At 40.2% G+C, this 26,385-nt stretch overlaps 1 protein-coding gene across 2 annotated transcripts in view; it reads right to left on the reverse strand.

The window, feature by feature from the left end:
• Uso1 (USO1 vesicle transport factor) overlaps positions 1-26,385 on the reverse strand; it is a 74,734-nt gene that overhangs the window by 13,164 nt on the left and 35,185 nt on the right. Inside the window, exons 8-18 of one of the 2 annotated variants that reach the window (XM_048425520.3) lie at positions 25,121-25,241; positions 20,335-20,513; positions 16,445-16,585; positions 11,619-11,707; positions 10,790-10,944; positions 9,706-9,917; positions 8,350-8,370; positions 2,153-2,263; positions 1,747-1,865; positions 1,440-1,621; positions 987-1,108 (exon numbers count right to left, since the gene is read on the reverse strand). In XM_048425520.3, the coding sequence (XP_048281477.3) occupies positions 987-1,108; positions 1,440-1,621; positions 1,747-1,865; positions 2,153-2,263; positions 8,350-8,370; positions 9,706-9,917; positions 10,790-10,944; positions 11,619-11,707; positions 16,445-16,585; positions 20,335-20,513; positions 25,121-25,241 (1,452 nt within the window). The remainder of the gene's footprint in view (positions 1-986; positions 1,109-1,439; positions 1,622-1,746; positions 1,866-2,152; positions 2,264-8,349; positions 8,371-9,705; positions 9,918-10,789; positions 10,945-11,618; positions 11,708-16,444; positions 16,586-20,334; positions 20,514-25,120; positions 25,242-26,385) is intronic. The other variant, XM_048425525.3, reaches the window with a different exon arrangement.

Here is a 26,385-nt window from a genome sequence, read left to right on the forward strand (position 1 = left end):
AGATAATACTATTATCATTTACTACATATCATGATAAGAAATGAAATGACATTTTAAAGGACATAACAGAGGCTTAAAGTGAGCAATAGAACGTGAGTAAAGGACACCGACTAGCATTCTGAATGGCTGAAAATAGCGTTCTGATCATCACCCTGTTTAACAGTTTAGCAGTGGAACTGCCTGTTTAACAGGATCACACTCGGCTGCCCACCACAGAAACCTGGGGATCACACTTTACCATTTCTGCAATTTAACACCTGCAGAGAAACATGACCAAGTCTTGCTAGGTTTTAACTTCAGTTTCCACACTTCAGAGAGTATGAGCTTTCCACTGTCACTAAGGCAGATGCACTCACGTTCTGTTCTACAATTACGAAGAATTGCTGGGAGAATTCACTAAGTCACAGATTCTCCATTTATCCTAAAGTGAATATAGTCAGTCACTATTACAGGGATGTTGTGAAGACGAAATGAAACAGCATTGAAAACAGATCCCGAGTTCACAGAATGCAGCACACATCAACATCCTTCCCTAGCCAACCACCACAATGACCTCCTTCCTGGGCTCCCTCCCTCTAGCTTTCACCCTGACACCTCTCCTTCACAGCCAGGAGCCACAGCAGGCTCACTGCGCTGTGCACCATCTCCTGCCTCTCTTCCCCAGCTCTCTTCTAGAGAACTAGCGACACCCAGGTTCCTTTGATTAACTCTAGCACTAGGTTTAATCTGCTGTAGCATATATGCCACAATAATACAGACATGTGTTTTTCATCTGAAAACGACAAGAGAATCCATTTGATCTACATTTGGATTCATAACAACCTGCACAGTGCCTAATGTAGTAAGTGCTCAATTTAATGAACAGGTGCTTTCAAAAACAATGAAGTTTACTTTCTGCATCCCTCCCCCACTTGAAATGCGAAGAAGCAATGCTCCCTCAAGTAGAGAGCTGCTGCTAGTTGGGAGTACAATTCACTGGTACTTACTTGCTCACGAATCATATTCTTATAGTGAGTCACAATGTTGTCATGCTGTTCTAATGTTTTCTTTACCTCCTCCTCTTTCTTATCTTCTTCACTGGACTTATAAATAGCCTTAGTAATAATACCTGTAAAAGAAAACTTACTTAAACTCTGTACTGAATGGCTTTCTTGTGGTTCTGCAGACTCAATTCAGGGCTAAGTACACCCTCTTTCTAGCTCAATTTTAAGCATTTTAGCTCATTGTAAACACAACTTATTTTTAAGAATCTAATGAGTAAAACTAGTCCAACTCATGACGGTCATGCAATACTTTCTAATCTTACAGAATCCAGTCTTTCCATGTGCTGCAGATGAACTTCCCGGCTCATCACTCGTCCACATCCAGAAAGAAACACACACACACATATGTACATGCACGCACAATGGCTTTGGGTCATTGCAACCCTCACAGCTTACCTTCAAGTTCTTTCACCAGCTTTGTAAACTCATGATCAAATATCATGTATTCTGGACTTGGAAAGTTTGGCTGGGGTTTCTGGGATGCTCTGGAGTATAACTCGTGTTTGCTAATAAATCCTAGTTTCTCTATGAAATTCTCTTTGCCAATCCTCTTCTCTATTAGTTGCTTTAGTTTCTCTCTACATAAATAAATATATGAGATGCTTAAAAAACTGCGAAGTCATAAGCTTGGTTTATTTATACTTTAGCAAAAAAAAGTATCATTATCTCTGGATGATCAGAGGGCCATTATGCCCTTACTTACTTCATGTAGTTTTCTAGTGAATTATCATTGAAATAAATAGAAATGCCCAAAAGAAGGGCACATAAGCCTTGAACCAACTGTTCTTCCTCTCCGAGATTTTCTGCAATTTGTCCTGTAAGCTGACATCTTTGTTAAGGAGTTAATGATTTATAGTAATCTGAATTTAATACATAACCTTAAGATTCTCTACAAGAAATTATATATATATATATATACGAAATTTCTAGCGTACTATAAAGAACTACACATACATATATACATACATACAGAGAGAGAGAGAGAGAGAGAGAGAGCGCGCGCGAGAACTTAAGCATTCATCATTATATATCCATAACATTTTCAAGTTTCAACAGAAGTTGAAAGATGTAAGTTACTTACATGTACGACACCAAAACATAAAGGATACAAATGGAACATTGGCTGAATTGTGAAGAAAGTGTGTTACTGCAATGGGACAGTTACTCAGCCAGGTACAAAGCAACATTAACAACCCAACTCTTGTCTGTATTTTGCTTCCCTGCAAAATAAATTGGCAGAAACCACTTTGTATTTATTATTTTTTCAAACTCACAGTTGGCTTAAGATCCCTTCCCTTTTGTGAAAAAAGAACTGAAGCATTGTGAGATGTGTAATGGAGGTAAACTTAAAAACTGAACGAAAGAATACATTTTTGTCTCTACCACAAGCTGCACAAATAAACACAGTGCAGAAATTAGAATTAATTTATATGCACCAATACAAGTGGTTATTTAAAATAGCAGTGGTGGCTGGGCTGGGAATATTGTTCAGTTGGTACAGTGCTTGTCTAACATGTACAAAGATCTGGTTCCATCCTCAGCATTGAGCAAACCCAGGTATGGTGGTGCATCCCTGTAATCTTAGCACTTGGGAGACAAAGGCAGGAGAATCACAAGATCAAAGTCACCCTGGACTGCACAGTGAATTCAAGGTCAGCCTGAGTTACCCGAGGATCTGTATAAATAAATAAATTGTAATAGTAGCAAAAGACGTTATACTACGAACAAAATTATAATGTGGGAGCTTGAAAACACCAATCCCAAGACAAGCGATCAAAAATAAATGTTTCACATACAGTAGTTGAGTGGGCAAAGAGGTGGGAAGGATCTGGGGGAAGCCAGGGGAAGGAAAACATGATCAAAACATATTGGATGAAAAAATTTTCATTGCAAAATAAATAAAACAAAAAAATAAATGTTCCAAATTAATATTTTAATCTTTTTTTTAATTAGCAAAATAGAAGAGATTTTATTGAGAAGTATAAGTGCAAGGTAGGTAAATCTAATGCAAGAGAACCTCAGTCAGAATTTTAAAAACAAATTCTGACTAAAGAAAAACAAATTCTTCCTTCTTGAAAAAAACACAAAAAAGAAAAAAGGCACAAAAAGAATCTCCTAAGCCATTTAGTCAAATTCCAAGAGAATGTATTACTCTCAATAAAAAATGAAAGCCCACGCTGCAAACCTAGTGACAGCAGACCAGAAGAGACATCTCAGACAGAACTAAGGGGGTGCGCTCACTAGCACCAAGAATGTCCTGAACATACTTACTGCACTGCTGCCAAGATCAGGTAAATAATATTAAAAATTAGGTGTCCAACAAGAACATGGGTTTTGAAATTTTAATACATACATATTTAATTTTAATATCAATAAATTAATAATATTAATTTATTTTAATACATACATATTTAATACATACATATTTAATACATACATAAATCTCCACATACAATGTTATTTATAGCCTTATTTTTCTTTTTAAAGAACAAAATCTGAAATAAAATGATCAAGTCAGAATAATAATTCATTTGGGAGATTTTTCAGAAATATAAAAATTATAATTATTCAAAGAAATGAGGCAAGAAATAAACTTAAATTAACTATCACTATGCTTTTCAAATGTGTTTTTTGTTTTTTTTGATTTAAAAAAACCACATTTACGTTGGGCTGTGGTGGCACACGCCTTTAATCCCAGCACTGGAAGGTGGATCTCTGAGTTTGAGGCCAGCCTGGTCTATAGAGGTAGTTCCAAGACAGGCTCCAAAGCTATACAGAGAAACCCTGTTTTGAAAAAGTCAAAACCAAACCAAACTAAACCACATTTACTTATTTATACATATGTGGGACACACGTCAGAGTGTGTGTGTGTGTGTGTGTGTGTGTGTGTGTGTGTGTTGATCAGAGTTTGCGTCTCTTCCATCATGTGGGTCCCAGTGACTGAACTCAGATCTTCAGGCTTTGCAGAAGGGTTTACATCCTCTGAGCTATCTCTCTAGCCCCTCTTCAAATCCACCCAGATTATTCTAATTTCATAATCCTTGCAGTCTTGGTTTATTTATAATCTCTTTTCAGGTGTTTTTAATATTGATTAATTTCAAACTACTTTAAATGATCTTCCAAGGAGGAATGGATTTAGGGTTTTTTGTTGTTGTTTTTTGAGACAGGGTTTCTCTGTATCTTTGGAACCTGCCCTGGAACTTGCTCTGTAAACCAGGCTGGCCTCAAACTCACGAGATCTGCCTGTCTCTGCCTCCTGAACACCAGGATTAAATGTGTGCATCACACTGGCAAACATAAATTTAGTTTTTATATGATGTGCTATTTTTCCTTATGTTCACACTGTAGCTTCCTGTTATTCACAGAAATTGGCCAGTTTAAAACATCTTTGTCAACTGAGTACATTGCTGTTTTGTCTAGCTCCTTGATTATAATTCCTTATAGTAGTTATTGGGTTGACAACAGATTCATCTACACTGCATATAGAGAATAACTCAAACAAAAATACCAAAAGACAAATTTCTTCCTTTTTTCCCTCCTTTTAGTGCTGGAGAGTGACCTCAAGCCCTTATCCATGCAAATACTCCTAATACTGACCTATACCTTAGGTCCCTGAAGAACTTTACTTTCGTAGAACTAAATCTGATTTTTAAACTCATATGGAAAAATAAACAAGTGGAAATAATTAAGGATACTATGAAAGATAGTATGAGGTGATATTAGATCATGGAGAAAAGTGAACAGAACCAAAGTCCAGAAATGGACTTGTACAAACAAGAATTTGTGTGTGGAAAAAGTACCATACGGCCATCAGTGTGTCCTAGATAGACTAAAACACTGGATCAGCTAGAGAGCTGCCTAGGAAAACCCCAGTGGGGGTTAGCAAGATGGTGCAGCAGGTAGTAGTGTGTACTGCCAAGCCTGACAGCTTAAGTTCAACCCCAGACTACATGGTAGAAAGAGAACCAATTCCTGAAAGTTGTCTGCTGTGGAATATTAACTGAAGATGTGTGACATTTGTTCCTGTGAAACATTTGTTTAATAATGATGCAAAGATGTGTTATATTCTTTTTTTAAAATTTTTTTAATTTTATGTGCATTGGTATTTTGCCATGGGTCCCCTGGAACTGGAGTTACAGACAGTTGTGAAACACCATGTAGGAGCTGGGAATTGAACCCAGGTCCTCTGAAAGAACAGTTAGTGCTCTTAATACCTGAGCCATCTCTCCAGCCCATATGCTGTATTCTTTTGTGTTGGATTTGTTTAACTCTGTGAAGCTGTGTTACTTTGCCTGTCTAAAAAACCTGGTCTAATTATTGGTCTAATGAAGAACTGAACTGCAAATAGCTAGGCAGGAGAGGGATAGGCCAGGCTGACAGGCAGAGAGAACAAACAAGAGGAGAAACCTGGGAGCTCGGGGAGCCAGAAAAGGAGGATGACAGCAGGGACCAGCCATCCAGCTACACAGCCAGCCAGAGCCAAAAGTAAAGAAAGGTATAATAGGATAGAGAAAGATAAAAGTCCAGAGGCAAAAGGTAGCTGGAATAATTTAAGTTAAAAGCTCGCTAGAAACAAGCCAAGCTAACACTGGGCATTTATAAATAAGAATAAGCCTCTGTGTGATTTACCTGGGAGCTGGGTGGCAGCCCCCAGAGAGTAAAGAGTACGAGTAAGGAAAACAAACCTAACAGTTGTCCTCTGACCTCTGTACAGGGCTAGAGAGCTGGCTCAGTGGTTAAAATTAAAAGCACTTGTCAAAAGAAAAATAACGTATGTATGTGTGCATAAGCTATATCAAAGGACAACAGTTAAGCTCCTTAACTAGGCAGAGATTAGAAAATACAAAACAAGTACACACCTCTTGCCGGCTGCAGAATGTGAGCCATGGAAAAGATGTGAAAACAAAAGGAGACTGAAGATATTATTCTGGGCATTCTGAGGACTCAGTCATTAAAAAACATAGATTTGAAATGATGAAAGAAAAGCCATAAATACACACACACAAGTTTTTCGTTTCTTATGAGAGAGAGAGAGAGAGAGAAAAGGAGAGGTTGGAAGAGGGGAGGGAGAGGAGGTGGAGGGGTGTGTGTGTGTGTGTGTGTGTGTGTGTGTGTGTATGAACACACATGTACCAATGCGGTACACAGGTGTATAGAGGATGCTAAGAATCTTCCATGACTCTCTCCACATTCTCTTTTGAGTCAAATGAGCCTCTAACTAGACCTGCAGCTCACCTTTTTGGCTACCCTTGGTGCAGGAGAATTATCTGTATTCTGTCAATCATGTTTTAAATAAATGCTGATTGGCCAGGCAGGAAGTATAGGCAGGTCAACCAGACAGGAAGTAGAGGCAGGACGACAAGAACAGGAGAATTCTAGGAAGGAGGAAACCCATTCTTCACCAGTCCAGCCCAGACCACCAAAGAAGCAAGATGTGACCTCCCCCACTGAGAAAGGTACCAAGCCATGTGGCTAACAAAGAAAAGAATAATGGGTTAATACAAGCTATAAGAGCTAATAAGTAGCCTGAGCTAACGGGCCAATAAGTTTATAATCTTATGGAGTCCTCTGTGTGATTTTCTCTGGGACTAAAAGGCTAGGGAACTGGGCAGGGCAGAAACTCCAACAAGCTGGCCCATCATGTTATATACCCTGGCTGACTAGGGAGTCCCTGGGATCCACCTGCTTTCGACCCTGAGTGCTGGGGTTACAGGTGCACACCACCACACCTAGTTTTCATGTCGGTACTGGGGATCAAAACGTAGGCCCTCATGCTTGTGAGGTAAGCACTTCACTCACCAAGCCATCTCACCAGCCCTTGTTTCTGTTTGAGACAGAGTCTGCATGTACATCTCTGGCTGCTCTGAACCCGCTATTCATACCAGGTTGGCCTCACATATACACTGATCCTCCTGAGTCTGCCTCCACAGTGCTGAGGTTTAAGGTGTGTACCACCACACTCAGGCACAAATAAAATTTGAAGTTAACTCAAATAATCTTTAATATCAGCTATTATGCTTTTACAACTACGTTTTCTAAATAAAAGCCCTTCTTATGCCTACTATGTTCATTCAATTTGAACATTTTTGTATTGTTCATGTAATCAAAAAGCTGGCACTTAAAATTTTTAAGTTTTTTTTCTCATGAAAATAAGGTTCTAGAAGTTGGACATAGTAGGTCTACCTATAACCCTAGCACTGGGGAGGTAGAGGCAGGTTAGGTGTTCAAGGTCAACCTCAGCCACATAGTGAGTTCAAGGCTAGCTTGGGTTAAATGAGACCTTGTCTCAAAACCAATCAAAACAAGTAGCTCTAGTGTCTTATGATCAGAATAAATTTTAGCGGTAGCTTCTAAGAACAAAGAATAAGAACATTGATAAAATTACAAAAATAACTCTACAATTTGTGGTGAGTGGCAAAAAAAAAAACAAGCCAATCAATTGAAAACATAATGTCTGTCTTTTCAATGATTGACATTTATACTTATAAGACACATCCTAACATCAAAAATCCTGGGGCTGGAGGTGTGGCTCACTGGTAGAGCACTTGCCTAGCACATAGAAAGACCTGAGTTTGAGCCCCAGAACCACACAGGAAAACAAAGAAACAGTAACTGCTGGCAGAAGTTGTCAAGTATGCGTGTATGAGCTGTAGCTCCACACCACACCATACTCACACATGAAAGGGGAACTAGTTGGACCTCATTTATTGCTGGTTGCACTGTATGACTAAAATGCATGACTAGACAAGGATGTTAAGATATAAAAACTAAACCAAACTGAACATAAATAACACTCTCCCCCAGCATAGTAAAACTAATATGGTACCTGTAGCCTATAGATTATACCCAGAATAATCTGTAATACTACATTTAAAATTATAATTACAAAAATTTTACTATTGCACATTTTAAATAATGTAAGTAGTAGAAAGTCACACATTCCTCCTTCACCTACTGATTAAAAGACAGACTTTTATCCCTAAACTTGACTTTCTTTAAATTATTTTTAAGGGAAACAAAGAAACAAGCTTGGGAGAAACAACATAAAGAACAAAACTGAGGAATCGAGGGCAGTGCAAGCAACCCTGGAAGAAGCCCAGGCCACAGGTTTAGCTCTCCCCATAGTCTTAGTAACCAGTCCAAGAGGGAATGGAGGAAACTAGAGAGTCACTTGTGACAGACAAACTTGCCAACACACGGAAGGTGAGTAGAACAGAACTTCAAACAAGCTGTTAAAAACCAACTGCAAAACCCAAGACAAGAAGCCCGTCAGAAGAAAAGGCCTCAATTTATCAAGTATACATACCCGTCTGTCGATCTTATCACCCTGCAAATTATACATCAAACATTATTCATAAACATTGCTTTAAATTACCTAAGTCCAGAAAAATCCCTCAACTACGCTCCTACTCTCTGCAATCTAGGCTGACAGATACGTAGTGGCAACAAAGCTCTAATCTTTGAAAAGCTTGGCACATAAGGTTCATTTCATAGCCTTGTGATTACTTACAGGGGGTTAGACATCACCACTGTAGGTCTTCGTATTATACAGACATTACAATTACAAAGGTAAGGTGTGCTTATGGCCCATGACAGAGTTTTCACAACTTGACAACAGTTGTTTTCAATAGTAATAGTGAGCATCCAGCATTAAGTAAGTAAAGATTTGAAAATTTTAGTTTCTTTTTTAAATCATGAAGAGAGAAGTGATAAATTGGCCACTGAAGTAAACCAATTCAAACAGCATTCAACTCTCTTCCGATTAGTTAGATTTCACTCCTAACTTCTATGAATAATGGTATTATTTCTTTAGTAAAAATGCTCAAAAAAGGCCTGTGAACTGGGGGGACATAGCGCAATGGTAGGGGGTGTTTAGTAAGCATGAAGAAAAGAGTCCACTGCCCAGCAACAGCGACAACAGAAAGTTCAAAACAAAGAAACTGCAATGCGTGATGAAATTCCACAGAGCAGGCCACTGCACAGTGCTGTGGGAGCACGGAAGGGACCCTCCACTGCTAGACTAAGTAGAAAGAACAAGGGTTCATCCATAATTTAAGTTTCCTTCAGGACTCTGGCTTTAAAGTATGCCGAAGTATGTTGTCAAGGCTAAGTGCATGTGCGCAAACCATGCAGTAAGAGACACGCCCAAGCGCCTTGGCAAGTGCCTTTCACTTGTCCTCCTTAACCAGCTGAAGGAACACACAGCCTTAGCTGTGTCCATCTGTATCTTGCTAGGCATATGAGAACTCAGACCCTGGAAATATACACTGCACATACTGCATAGGGAATGGACTGCTACTGGGTTGTTTTATTGGGGGGGGGGATCAACTGCTTTAGGAGAAAAGAGGGAGGCACATAACTACGATTTGCAGTTACTTTACTTTCTCTCCTTAACTGATCTGAACTCAATGAGAAGAGAAAAAAGACAGGAAAAAACCCCAGATAATTTAAGAAAAGTAAAACTCAAAACAGCCCTGTGCCAAGAACTTGTGTTTTGTCATGCTGAAGCCCTTATACCACTTGGTAGAACTACTCCTGTAGAAACAGTTCCGCCTCCTCTCCACAAAACTATGTGGTTTCAGCGAGTGCTTTCCCTCCTTCTCCACCCCGGGTCACAAACATGACAACCCTGCGGCACCTCTCAGGAGCCCGCGGCCCTTACCTGGGAAAGGATATTGGTGCACTGCTGCAGCAGGGACACTGGAGGGTTGCCAATGCTTGTGGCCAGCTGGACCCTGAGCAGCTGCTCCTTCTGGGTAGCGTTCCCCTGCAGCGCATGGGCGAGGGCCACAGCAGCGCACCAGTTTGAAAGAGAATCTGTAGAAAACAGACCTCCGCAGAGCAGCTGACCAGCTGAGACCGAGCTACCTGTTGCTGCAAACAGACAGGAATGTTAGGCCCTGTGGAGTAATCCCACACTCACAAGGGTCGGAAGAACCGTTTCCTACACCGGAACAGTATAAACACTATTATGTACTATCTAAGACTTCAAACACAAATGGACAGATGACAGAAAGGCGACTCCTAAAAGGGTAGCTGCACAAAGAAATATCAGAACATGGTAGGCATCAGTCTGATGGTAACAACACAGAAAACTATCTTATGAAAAACATCATTTCTAAAACGGCACATTATTTCACTACCTCTAGCATCTTACTTTCATTTACAGAAAACATCTCTATAAAAATATCCTTTACAAAAATAATTTTGGTAAAATACAATTAAATAGACTTAAATTTTTGTCTACCTCCTATATTTATGTAATTAAAATGAACTCACTAAAGTTTCCAATTGTTTGTGTCAAATTGCTCTTAATATGAAAACAGCCATTTAAACACATCCCAAGTAAACTGAATACTGGAGAATCTGTAAGTAATGGCTATACTCTATCGTAGAACAATAGACCAAAATGTTGAGTGTGACTAAGTGGTAGGATTTATCTTCATAGTACTGATTTGCTGGTGTTTATTACACACTAGGATTTGGGGTCATGGCTCTACCTGTGAAACTGCATGTGTGTAATCTTCACAATCTTTCTAAAGGCATCATACCCATATATGGATAAGTACCACATTCTCTCACATCTTAAGAAGGAGAGAGTAGAAATTCTGCAATGCAGATCCAGGTGCAGTCTGACTTAGCTCTCCTCCAACCCAATCTAAGGCTTTCATCCAAGTTACTAAGTACTTGTAGCTAAAACATAAGCAAAGATTCAAATATAAGCTTGAAAAAAAAACTTTACTTGCCATCAATAGTGGAGGGTAGAAGTGTTGCCACGATTTCTCCTTGTCCTTTCTGGTTTTTATATAAAAAGCACTGGAAACAGTAGAGAACAGCACAGCGTAACACAAATGGCTGCCTTTCGTTCACCATGGACATGAGAAGTACAACAATTGCTGGTCTGACAAGAGTATAAAGAAAAGAATGAAACAGAGCATTACAACCCAAATACATCACCTACCAGTCATTTTGTTGCATGAAGTACTATAACCAGGACTTCATCTTCATTTCAGAAAGAAGGGAGGTGAGGCTAAGAAAGTCCTGTGATTTGTTTTCAACCGAAAGGCTGGCAGCTGAACTAAGTATTAGGTACCAGTAGTATACAGTCTTAATCACCAATATCCTTATACAGAAGCACACAGTCTTAATCACCAATATCCTTACACAGAAGCACACAGTCTTAATCATCAATATCCTTATACAGAAGCACACAGTCTTAATAATCAACATCCTTACATAGAAGCACACAGTCTTAATCATCAATATCCTTATACAGAAGTATACAGTCTTAATTACCAACATCCTTACACAGAACACATACAGTCTTAATCATCAACATCCTTACACAGAAGCATATAGTCTTAATCATCAACATCCTTACACAGAAGTATACAATCTTAGTCACCAATATTCTTAAACAGAAGCATAGTCTTAATTACCAATATCTTTATATTATTGGGCCATTCCACAACACACACTGACCTTTAAGAAGAGTAAGATGGGCATATGAGATCTACTAGCATGCAAACCTAAGTCTGACTTCCTCACAAGGACCTGGCATTTCCTGATTCTTACCTTGGGGGATTTGAAGGTGCATTCACAGAAGCAAAGTAGTCTTGGTTGACTTGGCAGCCTCGGATAACTTCGGATACAGTATTTATGGTCTGTCAGGAATGAAAACAAAAGAACACTATGGAAAGTAAGTTAAGAGGGAAAAATCTATTTCCTAAGAAAATGTTACATCTTGCTTTTTTGTTTTTAAGTGTCAAAATTCAGACATGAAAAGATCAGTTAGAACATGATTATGCTGAAATGTTCTCTGGAGATCCTCCCAGGATGCCCAGTCAGGCCTCATTAAAACCAACACTCACTGGACACTGACACAGGCCTGGAATCTCAGCACTGGGGGGCAAGAGGAAGGAAGAACACAAGTTGAAGGTCAGCCCCATTTCCACAGCATGTCTGTGGGCTCCATGAGACCAGATCATAACCAAAACCAAACAGAAGATTTGACTGCATGCAGTTAGAAGCCTCATGCAAACTAAAATAATAATTGTACTGTAAGAGGTGAGACTTATTCCCAGTCCCCAACAAATCAGAGAAACACTTTAAAATAAGATCAATGGACACACTTAAAAAACAACATAATGAACATTCAATTCAAAGATTAAGTCGAAAACAACCTCCAAGAAAAGATAATGAAGGAAAAACAATATTTTAGCAGTGTTGCACATAATAAACACATCTCATTATTATCAACTAAAAATTCCTTTTAAAGATATTCATAGGTTAAGAAATTTACAAATTTGTTAACAAAGTTCCAGGAGAACAGAAAAGATGTTATCAAGGAAGAGCAGCCACTGTTCTCGGAGAAGAGAGCGTGCCCACAGGAGGAAAGGGTCATCACTGCTGGAGTGGGGACGAAACCCAGTTAGCACCAGTAGTTTTCAGAAAACTAGAATTAAAGAAAAGATCCAAAAATTAAAAAGCAGACTGTAACATCAGCACTCAAGAAGCTGAGGCAGGAGTGCTATCTGGAGTTCAAGGCCGGCCTAGTAAGAGTGATATCCTGTCTCACAAATGTTATATCTCTACATAAATCCTACTAATTTTAACATACATTTCAAAAAGCAATCCTGGCATGACAGAAAGAAGCAAAATAAGAGAGCTGTGGGATTGGGTTAGGGGTTGGAGACAAGACCGACTTAAAACAGAGAGAAATGATGTGGGGTTCCCCTCTGTATGCTGTGAATACCACTGATTAATAAAGAAGCTGCTTTGGGCCTATAGAAAGGGTAGAATAGAGCTAGGCAGGGAAAACTAAACTGAATGCTGGGAGAAAGAAGGTGGAGTCAGGGAGATACGATGTAGCTGCCAGAGGGGAAAGATGTGAGCTGCTAGATGGAACCTTGCCGGTAGGCCACGAACATTGTGAAATATAAAATAATGGAAATGGGTTAATCTAGATGTGAGAGCTAGCCAATAAGAAACTAGAGGTAATAGGCCCAAGCAGAGATTTAATTAATACAGTTACTGAATGAGTGACCTCCTACAACAAATTAGCACACCAACGTAGTCAACTATAACCATGTAAAACCTGAGAAAACTTAAAAAAGAATTCTAGACATAAAAGAACAGAGTTAAGCACAGCTTCTTGGTAGCCAGCAATTATTTTTTCAGATGGACTCTGATGGCAGTGAGTTTGAGAGAGGTCTTTTTGACTCAGCGTTGGCAGTGAAAACCATGCGGCTCCTTTAAGAAGGCTTCCTGGTTCGCCAGCAAGAATGGTTCTATTTCAGGAGGTCGGGCTACAGAGCATTTAAGTGGGGTCTGTGAGCAGAGTGCTGCAATTTGCTTAATGGCAACACAGACCTACTGTATGCCTAAAAATGGGGTAATGTACATGGCTCTCAGAGGCAGCGAACATGCCTCCGCCATGTTGTACTGGGCGGAACAAGCAGACAGGGTGTGTTGGCCCTAGCCGTGCCTGCTTAGCATTTAAAAAAAAAAGAGTGCTTTTGGTCAGAAAATAATTACAGATACACAATAAAGACAGATTCAGATAAAAAAAAAGACCTCTAAATAGGTCACAGTGTTGGATAAATGTATGGAGGCTTGGAAGAGAGAAGAAAAGGAGTACAGGGAATTATAAAAAGAAGTAAATAGTATTCTTTTTAAAAATAAAGCAAAGTTTTTTAAAGAGACAGAGTACAGACAGTCACAGATTAAAAGGAATAAAGAAAAATAAGCCGCATAAAGATGGAAAATACACAGAGTCTGGATTATGTATATTACTGTGTTTTCTTTGAATTTTTTGACTGTTGCACTAAGTAAAGAGAGATATTTCATTGTACAGGCCGCTAGGCTAAACCAACATATCTGTTTTAGAGGGATCTTGACTTCAAAATTTGTGTCTAAGGATACGTTGCTTTGGGAAAGAGGTTCTTCTTTTGTTTCCACAGAAGATGAGAACGTATGGATTTCTTCCAGACTAATGTGGTTTGATGGACCAAGACCCCCCAAAAGGTCGTTGTGAATACCTCCAAAAATTACTTCACCCAACAAAAAGCAGGAAGCAGTTTGGAGAGAACTATGTCCAAAATCCCAAAAATTATTTATAAATGTTTGTTTACACTTAAAGGGGATATGCTATAGATATGAATACTTTGTACTGGTATGAATCTTGGTCAACTGATACAAATTTACGGTCAATGTTGTTATATGTATGTCTGTTCTTGATTAAGGTACTGTGTTTATGCAACTCATTTAAAAATATAATGTATAATTAAAAATGCAGAATAGTCATCTTTAATAGTCAAATTTGTAGTCATACTAGTTAGGTTTTCTAGATATATAGAGATAGATATATTTCAGTTATATACGTATTCTTCAAATCTTTCAGAGACCTTCAAAATATAGCATTTAAAATATTTTAAAAACTTAGGTCTTTTCATAACACTGAGACTCATCTGCTCCTGGCAGCACGAATCTACTTCAAGAGGAGGATGGGCATCGAAGAGGTTCCTTATATCGTTGGTTAGTCATCTGGGCAAGAAACTCTTGCATGGACTTCTTGATGTTATGCTGTGTGAACTTGACATGCAGGACCCAGAGAGAAATGACTGTTGAAGGTGAGACAGTCCTCTGGGGTTCCTGTTTCATGAAAGAGACTGTCAGACATTCTGCAGGACACAGAAGAAAGTGACTGACAAACTGCCAATATAGGTGGAACTGTCTTTGAAATTTCCTGCTTCATGGAAGTCTGCTAGATACTATGGGCCTGTAGGCTTAAGATGGATGCCCCAATGATACAGAAAAACTTTTGGGTGACTGTCCAGGAAGTGAGATGTCTTTGTCAATTCTAAAGTTTTGAAAGTTGCTTACAATGCACTTCCTGTTTACTTAGGTAATATTATATCCTTCTGGAGTCTTTGATGGAGTTAAAGAATAGGCAATATTAATTATAGTTTTCCTTAGTTTGATAAAAGATAAAGTAAATATAATATTATAACTGTAATTCTTGCTTGTTACCTGTTTTGTTATACGTAATTTTACTATGTTAAAGTTAAAACTTTCTTTTTTATCTAACAGAAAAGGGGAGGTGGTGTGGGGTTGCCTTCTGTATGTTGTGAATACCACTGGTTAATAAAGAAGCTGTTTTGGGCCTATAGAAAGGGCAGAATAGAGTTAGGCAGAAAAAACTAAACTGAATGCTGGGAGAAAGAAGGCAGAGTCAGCAAAAAGTCATGTAGCCCTGCCTGAAACAGATGCCAGACAAAACCTTGCCGGTAAGCCACAGCCAAGTGGTGATATACAGATTAATAGAAATGGATTAATTTAAGATATAAGAATGAGCTAGAGCCGAGTGGTGGTGGTGCAGGCCTTTAATCCCAGTACTCAGGAGGCAAAGGCAGGCAGATCTCTGTGAGTTCAAGGCCAGCCTGGTCTACAAGACAGGCTCCAAAGCTACAGATAAACCTTGTTTCAAAAAAACAAAAAAGCAAAACAAAACAAACAAAAAAACCCCACTGAAACACTGACGAAGCTGCCTAGGCCACTGAGGGTTACTCACTGAAGTCACTGAGCACCTGAAAGATGTCACTTAGAGAAGCAATGTTTGGAGGAAGGAAAGGGAAAGGGGAAATGATGCAATTATAATTTAAAAAGACACTTATGCTGCACTTAGGAGGCAGAGGCAGGCAGATCTCCATGAGTTTGAGGCCAGCCTGGTCTATAGAGCGAGTTCCAGGACGAGCTCCATAGCTACACAAAGAAACCCTGTCTCAAAAAACAACCCCACCCCCCCAAAAAAACACAAACAAAACAAACAAACAAACAAAAAAACCAACCCCTCCCTCAAAAAACTAATGAAAAACATTTCCAGATGATCAGTGTGGTGGTTTGAACAGGTATGCCCCCATAGACTCACGTGTTTAAATGTCTGGAACACAGGAAGTGGCACTATTAGAAGGTGTGGCCTTGTTGGAGGAAGTGTGTTACTATGAAGACTACACATTTGTTTCTCAGCCACTCAGCCATGAATAATCACATAGAAACTATATTAATTTCAATACTGTTTGGTGTATTTCTAGCTAGCTACAGAGAAAAATCCTGCCTAAAAAACAAAACAACAATAACAAAAAAGAGTTGAGAGCTGCTATGGTCATAGTGTCTCTGCACAGCAACAGAGACCCTGATTACGACAATCAGCCAAGCTTAACATTGTACATTATGGAACCTGAAGAAAATAATATGCCTTTTGAAACTAACACTGCCATTATCATGTAGTATATGAGGAAGCTATCATAAAAATGGTTAGCTGTTACTACGTTTCCTTCAATTAGTGTCTAATTCCTAGGATTCCCAACTCCTAGAGTGGCCTCTGTCTTTCCCTCGTTTACCTCGGTCAGGATATCAGCAGGAATTCCCGTAGCCATCAGGATGGTGCAAAGCTGCTGCAGTAACCCACACTGGAACATGGCCTTCTGGCAGCTGCTGGTCGCACCAGGGGGGTTGGTAGGAGACACTAGTACTCGGACAAGCTGTGAACAAGATAAAATTTGCCTTTTGAAGATCTGCAGCAGGGCATGGTATTGCATACCGGAGAGGTGGAGGCAGGAGGAGACTCCGTCTCAAAATCACTTGTAGAGGTGTGAGACAAAGCTGACCCATGTGGACAGAACCATCTGTTGGGATATTCCCTAATATGCTCACCATAGCTAAGGGTGGCGCCTTTCTCCTAAGGCAACAGTGTTAGTACTTTGCTATTTGCTTAATGTTATCCCTCTCAGTTGATTTGAACTCTCACAGAATAGTACCTGCTTCAGTCATTTCTGGACTGAAACAACAAACACAGTATTTACAAATAAGACATATTCAATACAAAATTGAATTTTTTGTACAATTCAAATTCAGGTACAATTCAAATTCAAATTGTACAATTCAAATTCAGGTACAAGATGGCAGGCTCCTAGCAGAGAAAGTGGGAACTATCTAATGACGAAGTGGGTCTGAAAGAGGCGGCCTGAGTTCCATGACTTTCTCTAACCCTGGAGATAAAGAGGCTAAAGCTAACAGCAGGAGGCCTGACAGAGACTCATGCACTAGGTGGGGCTGGTTTCATTATTAAAGCCCTACAGTTCCATGATTACTCTGAATCTTAACACTAAGTTTCAGAAACAACCATTATTTAGGCCCAATTACATCTTCAAAATAACTAAACAATGGCTTATATTTTTACAAACTAGTCATATGATTTATATGAAAAAACTTTTTATACCTAATATAATATATATGAGAAAACTTACTTAATAAAAGTGCCAAACAAATGTCATCCATGACTTTATAGCAGATATGCTAAAGAATTCAACTGAAACACTAAACACTAACATCACTACAGACAGGACTACCACAGATTCTGTTTCCCTGATAAAGATGACTTTCTGGAGAGGGGCAGAGAGGCAATGAATTAATTAATGAAAAAAAAAGATCTGAAAGTGGTGTTTTGCTAGGTGTAGTGGCACATCTTAAATCTCAGCACTCAGGAGACAGGCCAGGGCCACATAGTGAGAACCTATCAATAAAGTCAGAGAGAGCAAAAGAGAAGGAGAGAGAGAGGGAGGGAGGGAGAGAGAGAGAGAGAGAGAGAGAGAGAGAGCGAGCGAGCACCAGCCAACTCCTCAGAGGAAAAGCTCTAACCTCTTCTCCCCCAAGTATATTAGTTCCAGTTTTCAAAAGCTTAGGATTATAACTGCAACAATGAATATAATGAAACAGTTCCATCCGGGCACAGCTATTCTAACGAAAACAATGGTGTACTTTCAGATAAGCAAATCTAAATAAACTGGAGAGAGAGACTGCAGGTGTCTAAAAAGACCAACTGCAGCTGCAAAGCCATGAACTCAACTACTGCTTCCCTGAGGTGGAGAAAATCTTATGATGAACGAATCTCAGTCCTTTGCCTTGGAGTCCATGGTCTTCACTAAGCATGTGAAAGGGACATTTCAGCGAGGGAGGCAAGGCAGGTTTATCCACTTGTTTTATTTTTCGAGACAGGGTTTCTCTGTGTAGCCCTGGCTGTCCTGAACTCATTCTGCAGATCAGGTTGCCCGTGAGCTCACAAAGATCCACTTGCCTCTGGCTTCCAAGTGCTGGGATTAAAGGTGTGTGCTACTGCCCAGCTGTTGATCTACTTTTTTAAAGTTAAAAAACAAAACCCTACAACAAACCTACATATAGATGTACTTTATACTACACAGCATAAAATATACATATATATGTAACTCATAATACATAGAACTATAATGCATTTCTCTGTTTACATGATGTACTTCAACTTTTTAGGCAGTAATATACTTCTCTTGAACTCTGTAGACTAGGCTGGCCTTGAACTCAGAGATCCTCTTGAGCCTGCCTCCCAAGTACTGCGATTAAAGGTGTGTGCCACCAAGCCTAGCTAGTAATATAATTTTTTAAACTGATCTTTCTTTAAAATAATTCTAAATTTTTTTTTTTGGTGTTAAGTAAATTGGAAATAGGACTGAGATTCAGAGAGAGAGAGAGAGAGAGAGAGAGAGAGAGAGAGAGAGAGATAAGATAAGATAAAATGTTCAAGAGAAAGCTAACTCTTGTGGTTTTTTTTGTTTAAATTTTTTTATTGGCGCTGAGGACCCAGCCCAGAGCCTTGTGTTTCCTAGTCAAGTATTCTACCTGAGCTAAATCCCCAAACCCTTTTTAAAATTTTTAGTGTGTGTGTGTGTGTGTGAAACTATATGAATGAACAAGCCATGTGTTTGTTGGTATGTGAAGAGGCCAGAAGAGGGCATCAGATCCCTGAAACTTGGAATTACCAGCAAATGTGTACTCCCTATTATAAATGCTAGAACCAAGTCTGGGTGTTCTGGAAGAACAGCGAATGTTTTTACCCACTGAGCCATCTCTCTAGCCCCTCAAAAAATTCTTTACTTTTTCCTCTATGTCATAACACAGCTATACCGCTCCAGGTCCAAAGGACACAGAGACATCTGCATATTAATGGTCACTGCAACACCATGCACAAGTTAAGTTAGGGAACCAACTTGAATGTCCAACAGCAGATGACTGATTACAAATTTGGAATATATACAAAACAGATTTCTCTCAACCATAAAGTGTGAAGGTATGGGAAACAAGAGATACTTCAGTGGTTAAGAGCACTTACTACTCTTGCAGAGGACACTAAGTTTGATTCTCAACCTCTGAATCTGTGGTGACTCAAAATTCGCTGTAACTCCAGCTTCAGGGTCTCCAACACTCTATTTTGGTCTTCATGGGCACCCATACACAAGTGGCACATATACTCTCAGACACACTGATATAAAAATAAAATAAACCTTAAAAAAATAATGGTATTTATTTCTAGGAAAGTTAATCCAACTAGAGATAGCCATGCTAAATGAATAGGCCAGACATAGAAAAGAGAAACATCAAACATTTTTTGTCATTTGTGGTTTTTAGACTTCTTTTTTTTTTTTTTTTAAATTTTTAATGTGTAGCCCAGGCTGGCCTCGAATTCGTGATCCTTTTGCCTCTGCCTCCCTCAGCAACTCCTATCGGGGTGTGCCACCACAACCTGCGGTTTTTAGACTTTTACATAAACACAATCTAGAGAACTGAGGCGATAACAGCAGGGGAGAGGGTAAGGCAGAGAGTAGGAGAGCACAGGACAAGCACGTGGTCAGCACAGAATATATACTTTTAGTTGCGGGGGGGGGGGGGGAAGGCTCCTGATAACCTGAGTTATAAATTACCCTGTGTGGGACTCACATGGTAGAAAAGACTGTCTCCCTCAAGTTGTCCTGACCTCCACACACACGATGCAATAACATGCTCAATCAAACAGATACACTGCTAATATGTTAACGAAAACGTTCTTATATAACATACTACTGGACGTAATGAGGACATGATTCTTTTAAATCCTTAAAAAAAAAAAAAGGTTTTACATCTCCCCTAAAACCAACTAAAAATCCTGGATTTAGCAAATGGGAGTGATTTTCTTTTCACTGAAAAGATTCCTGACAAAATTCGATCACAGTGATGTCTAAAGACCACATACCTGGGGCTGGAGAGATAGCTCAGAGGTTAAGAGCATTGCCTGCTCTTCCAAAGGTCCTGAGTTCAATTCCCAGCAACCACATGGTGGCTCACAACCATCTGTAATGAGGTCTGATGCCCTCTTCTGGCCTTCAGGCACACACAGAATATTGTATACATAATAAATAAATAAATATTAAAAAAAAAGACCACATACCTGCAGCATTAAATGTAGATTGGTCACTTTCTGTGCTGACCAACCAGAATTTTCATCTCCAACTTCAAACCAAGGTTTCATACGCTGAATATACGAGCCTTCTTTAAAAAAGTTTTGATTGGAATTGTTGGTTTTTAACAAGTTTTGAAGCAAAATCAAACAATCTTCTACTACTATACCTGGGGAAGAATGAAAAATGGCGGCATTGAGGCTAATGACATCTGAAGGAACTCAACCTAGTGTTCTAAAGTGTGCACATCCATGGTCAGTATGGTATAGCAGGTAGCCTGTTCTGATCCCAGCCTTCCGCCTGCCTCTGTCTGTGCGCTATCTCACCCATAGCAACTTCTTGTCTGTCCAACCCATTACAGAAGCCATCTACCACACTCACACACAAGCTTAAATACCAGTAAGTATTTAAGTGCTCAGTACTGATGGGCAAGACTCAAGAACTAGGTTAGAGCGTCACACACAACCTTCTGGAAGCTTGTTCTTTCCACTACATTATAATCCACGAACACAGGAGTTTGTCAATGTCCTATATACCTCTGCATTCCTGGCAAAGACAAGAAAAAGACTTCAGCTATGTATTAAATATTAACCATTTATTGACTGACTCCATCCCACTTTATATGATCTCTGAGACCCATCTGACATTTGTCCCTGCCTTTCCCTAGTGGTTGGTTTCTTCATCTGGCTGCTTAGGCTACTTCTCATGGCTCCTGTCTGCCACACCCTTCTACTTCTCTGCTTACAAATATCACTCTCGTGTGCAATTTCACCCACGCTACAGCCCCTGTTATCATCTCAGTGAAGACTTTCCCTCTGACTTCTACTAAGTGTTAGAACAATCACGAGTTCCTGCTTCCTCTGTGAAGTAGAGAGTGTTCAAGGTGCTCACTGTTCTAGGCCTTAGTACACGCACACCTTTGGTCCTGCTAGATAAAAGTGCAGTGGGGTAAACGCACTTGATGACAAGCCTGGTGACCTGAGTTCAATCCCCAGGACTCACGTGGTAGGAGAGACACTCCTGCAAGCTGTCCTCTGATTCCCACACATGTGCTGTGGCACACAACACACTAAATAAGTAGATGTGAAAAACAATCTAAGCGCCTGCCTCTTAGAGCAGGCTTATAGTCAGAGAACCAGGACAATCGGCACCTCCAGCTGCTCTCCTCCCGAGTTCCCTCACTGTCACCATCCATTAGTGTGAAGCACTGTTACAAGCGATGCTCAAATGCTGGCAAAGTGCTGAAGATCACAGTTCACTCTTCACGCTGAAAAACTGAGTTTTGACAAATGTAGAATCTGAGAAGTTATCATTACAGTACCAAACACAACACTCCCACCACAAAAAACTGCCCTATATCCCCTTTCCCCTATCCAAATCCCAGATGACTGCCTCTACTGCCTTCCCCAGAAAGCTGTTAAACTGGAATCACTTAACAGCGTACACTTAAGGTTCCTGACACCTTTCTGCAGCTTGACAACTTTTATTGCTGAGTAAGATCCAATTTTCTGAACCCATTAGCACTTATCCATTCACCCACTCAAGGACATCCTGATTACTTCCAAGTCTTAGAAATGGGAATAAAAAGCTTCTCTGAACATCAAGTGTATGTTTTTGTGTGGATATAAGTTTTAATGTAATATGTATAAGTATGAAGCAGTATTACCATTAGATCACACAGCAAGATTGTGTTTAGCTTTGTAAGAAACTGTTACTGTCTTTCATACTGGATGCACCCCTCTGAATTTCTATCAGCAATACATTTCTGTTTTCCACACCCTCAAAAGCATCTGGTAGAATCAGAATTTTGGACTTTCATCACTGCCATTCTATTGCAATCACCTAATGACATGATGCTGAGAGTTTATTTGTATGTTACTGCAAACTGCAATCTCTTCTTCAATGAAGAATCTGTTCAGATATTTTGACTCGTTTTAAATCTCCATTTCTTTTCACCATTATGTTTTTAAGTCCTCTTTCAGACAAGTTTTAGTAACACTTTATCCCCGCCCATGCCGTTACTGAATTTGCTTAATAGAGTCCTTTGTAGAACACAACTTTGCAAATTTGTTTTTATGGCTTTTCAAGACAGGATTTCTCTGTGTAGCAGCCCTGGCTGTCCTGGAACTCACTCTGTAGAGGAGGCTGGGTTCGAACTCAGAGATCAGCCCGCCTCTGCCTCCCAAGTGCTGGCATTAAAGACTGTGCCTGACTTATACACCTTTTCAGGTTTTTAAAAAAGATTTATTTATTATGTATATAGTGTTTTGCCTGCGTACACACCTGCACGTCAGAAGAGAGCACCAGACCTCATTGTAGCTGATTGTGAGCCGCCATGTGGTTTTTGGAAACTGAACCCAGGACCTCTAGAGGAGCAGTCAATGCTCATAATCTCTGATCCATCTTTCCAGCCCCACACCTTTTCAGTTTTAATGAAGCCACATTTGTCAGTTTTTTCCTCTTAAGGATCATGCTTTTGGTACTGTATCAGGGTCTGCTCTTTGTTTTACCAGGCTATCTGCAAGGATTATTTGCATGCATCACTCATGCCTGGCTCAATTAAAATATTTAAACTCAAAGGAAAGCAAATTTGGCTCCAAAATGTTCGATTTTGTTATTTTATGGTTTCCCTGAGACCTTCAAGTCTTCAACCAAATAATTTTCTCCCTTTTAAAAAAGAGATTTATTTTCTAACCTGTTTTCAGGACACACAGCTATAACCCTAGCACCTGGAGGTCAAGGCAAAATTACCAATAACTGAAGGGCAGTTTGAGTTGGTAAGATATGAGTAGGATACTGATTAGAAATGTTTGAGATCAAGCTTGTTCCTGCCATAAGTTCCTCTATACTGTAAAGAACAGTACTGTGCCTTGTCCAGACAGACTTCATTTTAAAGCAGCCTTTGACTCAATTTTGAGGCTGGAAGGCCATTCTGCACGCAGGATGACAGGTGAATAATACCCTCTTTCTAGCTCCACCCGTGAGACACAGCAGGAAGGGTCCCCATACATTTACTGGGGTGAACTGAGATGTATGGGGCACATGGGCATATTAAGGTCATATTAGGAAAACAAAGTCCAAGAACTTGTTAGGCGCTAGTGAGCTGGATGGCTCAGTGAGTACAAGTGCTTGCTGTGTGAGCCTGGAGCCCGCCTTTATCCCTGGATCATCCCCAGCTAAAGCTGCAGGAAGAGAAACTACTCCATAGAGCTGTCCTCTAACCCCACACACAGACGCAGCCCCTCCTCCACCACTACCCACTGTACAACATGCAAATTTTTCTTTAAGATTAATTTATTTATCATATATGTTGTTCCGCCTGCACATATGCCTGCACTGCAGGCCAGAGGAAGACACCAGATCTCATTACAGATGGTTGTGAGCTACCATGTAGTTGCTGGGAACTGAACTCAAGACCTTTGGAAAAACAGCCAGTGCTCTTAACCTGAGTCATCTCTTCAGCCCCACACACGAAAAATTTTTAATGAAAGAACTCAAGAACTCATCAGACACACCAAACCAAGGGAAGAGTCCAACTCCCTCGTATGATTCCCCATAAAGCAGTAGACACTCAGCACTAGGGATAACCCCACTCATCTGTCATCTGACCATCCAGTACGTGCCTCAAAGATGAACAGACAGAGAACTTCCAACTATCCCAGGGGCTTCAAGTCTACTTGGTCCCTGTTAACATACTTGACAAACAAGCATTTGCTTGTTGTGTTGTCTGAAACCACTGTCCATTCATCTGCCCTTTTGTGCCTCTAGGGCCATCCCTTCACCTTGCTCCTCCAGCTCAACTGACCCTGCATGTCCACTCTAATGTTAAAACCAGCAGCCGTAACCTGTAGCACAAACAGTAAGAACCCAAAGACAGATACTCAGGTCCAACCTGAAGGTCAGAAAAGCAAAGCAGCCAGCCACTGGCTCTTACCTCTACCTCAGACCGAAATGGCGATCGTGCCTCCACAAATCCTGACTGAGACTGAGCTGAGACCTGATTCCTCCTAATTTATACTCCTCTCTAGTACTGGGATTAAAGGTGTGCACCACCACTGCCCGACCTCTATAGCAAACTAGAGTGGCTATGGGATTAAAGGTGTGTGCCACTGCTGCCTGGTCTGTAAGGCTGACCAGTGTGGCTGTTTTACTCTCTGATCTTTGGGCAAGCTTTATTTATTAAAATACAAATGAATTGCCACTACAGCAACTTCTCCAGTATTTTTGAGAAGCTCAGTTTGGTTCATTATCCTACTCATACAGACTCTATGTTCTATCAGCTTCCCTGACTTCTGAAGACTCTTAACCCTACTGTAGCTCCTTAGCTCTATGTAGTCCATATCTACACATACAATGATATACTTACTGAGGGATATATTCTTAGTTATTAAGATATCAATAAAGAACCCATGTTGGCAAAGTGGGGGGATCTGCAAGTTGCTGCTTCTGAAACCACGATGCCATGAGAGTTGATTGTTCCTCAAGGAATTCTGACACTGCAGAAGACGTGAATGTGCTCTTCTGTGTTGTGCACACAGTGCACTCACAATGCAGATAGACTCCTGTCTTTCTTCCCCACCTAGCTTAGATGTTCACAGAGCTACATTTCTTCTGTCTAAGTGATAACTTGTTGAGGGTTCCTGTCTCACTGACTGTTCAGGCCTGTGTCCCAGAAAGGCTGAAATCATGTAGTCAAGCACATGTCCTGCTGTGAAACCATGGTGACCACCCCAAGGGAGTGAGTACCAAGCCGCCCTCACGGCCTCTCCCTCTTACCTCCATCACTGTTCCCCTCCTCTGTAATAATGTCCAGTAGCCTCTCAAAAGCATTTTCAAAAGCAACGATCTTCTGGATTGCTCCATTGCCCCTTGTTAGCGCCTGCAGCAGTAAGACACCCTTATGGGAAAGAAAGATGGCGTTTGCTTGAGCATGAACTTTACTGGGCACCTAAAGTTACTGTAAAATCACAGAATCCTATAATAAACAGGATTTTACAAGTCCAACTGCTTCACTCTCTATATATGCAGAAACACATAGAGGGCAGAGACAGTTCAACAATCTGCTTCTCTGAAGGTCACAGGTCATGGGGGGAGGGGGCTCTTGGTAACCGTTCCCATCTAAGAGGTCTCTTTTTTACCATATCTGGTAAAAACACAATGACTGCATACTCATCCATCACCATGTAGTTTCCATAAGCAGAGAATGATTATTCTCAGACTTACTCTTTTTAAAATAACAATACAAATGACCAAATACCATCATATTCTAACAGAACTTCTACAGAGTTCAGGAATTCTTGCAAATACCTGGTCCCTAATTCTCACAGCTTGATTTTAAATCAACAGAAATGAAAATTCATGCCTCATGAATAGTATGCCCTGCGCAAAAGAAGGTACTCGTGGTACAGCTTTTCCTCCCACAGCCTTTGAGCCCATCCTTGCCGACCTGGGGTAGGGAAAACGGCTATCCTGCCACCAATGAAGCAGTAATCCAGGAATGCACTGTCAATTTTACAAGGACAGCCATGGTGTGGGCTTCAAGAAGCATGTCCATGAGCACTCAGAAAAATCCATAATTCGTCATGGAGGAGATGGGGCTCCAGGTGTGCACATGGGGACTCTAGATGTGTTTACTGATAAGAGCTCAACAAAACTATCTGTGCCAAGGAAAAAGGAATGCTCCACAGTGTATAATAGTAACTTATGACCCTGTTAATACAATTCAAAATCTACAGTCAATGTGGATGAGACCCCATTGCTGCTGAATGTCAAATAGAGCTGTATAGCTGGCACACAAAGGAAAGGTTAAATTAAATTGAGTCTTTCCCTTTTATCTTTTTCCAGCTTATTAAGCTGCATAAGTTTATACATTTTGTCACTTACCATTAAGAAAACCTTATGTTACTGCTTCTTACTCATTTCTGTCTATGGATATGGGTGTTTTGCCTGCATATATGCCTTATACTACTTGCATGCCTTATGGAGGCCATAAGCAGGCATAGGACCCCTAGGAACTGGAATCACAGACAAATTATGAGCTG

This window comes from Myodes glareolus, chromosome 8, assembly GCF_982192425.1.
Source record: "Myodes glareolus chromosome 8, mMyoGla1.1, whole genome shotgun sequence".
Taxonomy (NCBI): domain Eukaryota; kingdom Metazoa; phylum Chordata; class Mammalia; order Rodentia; family Cricetidae; genus Myodes; species Myodes glareolus.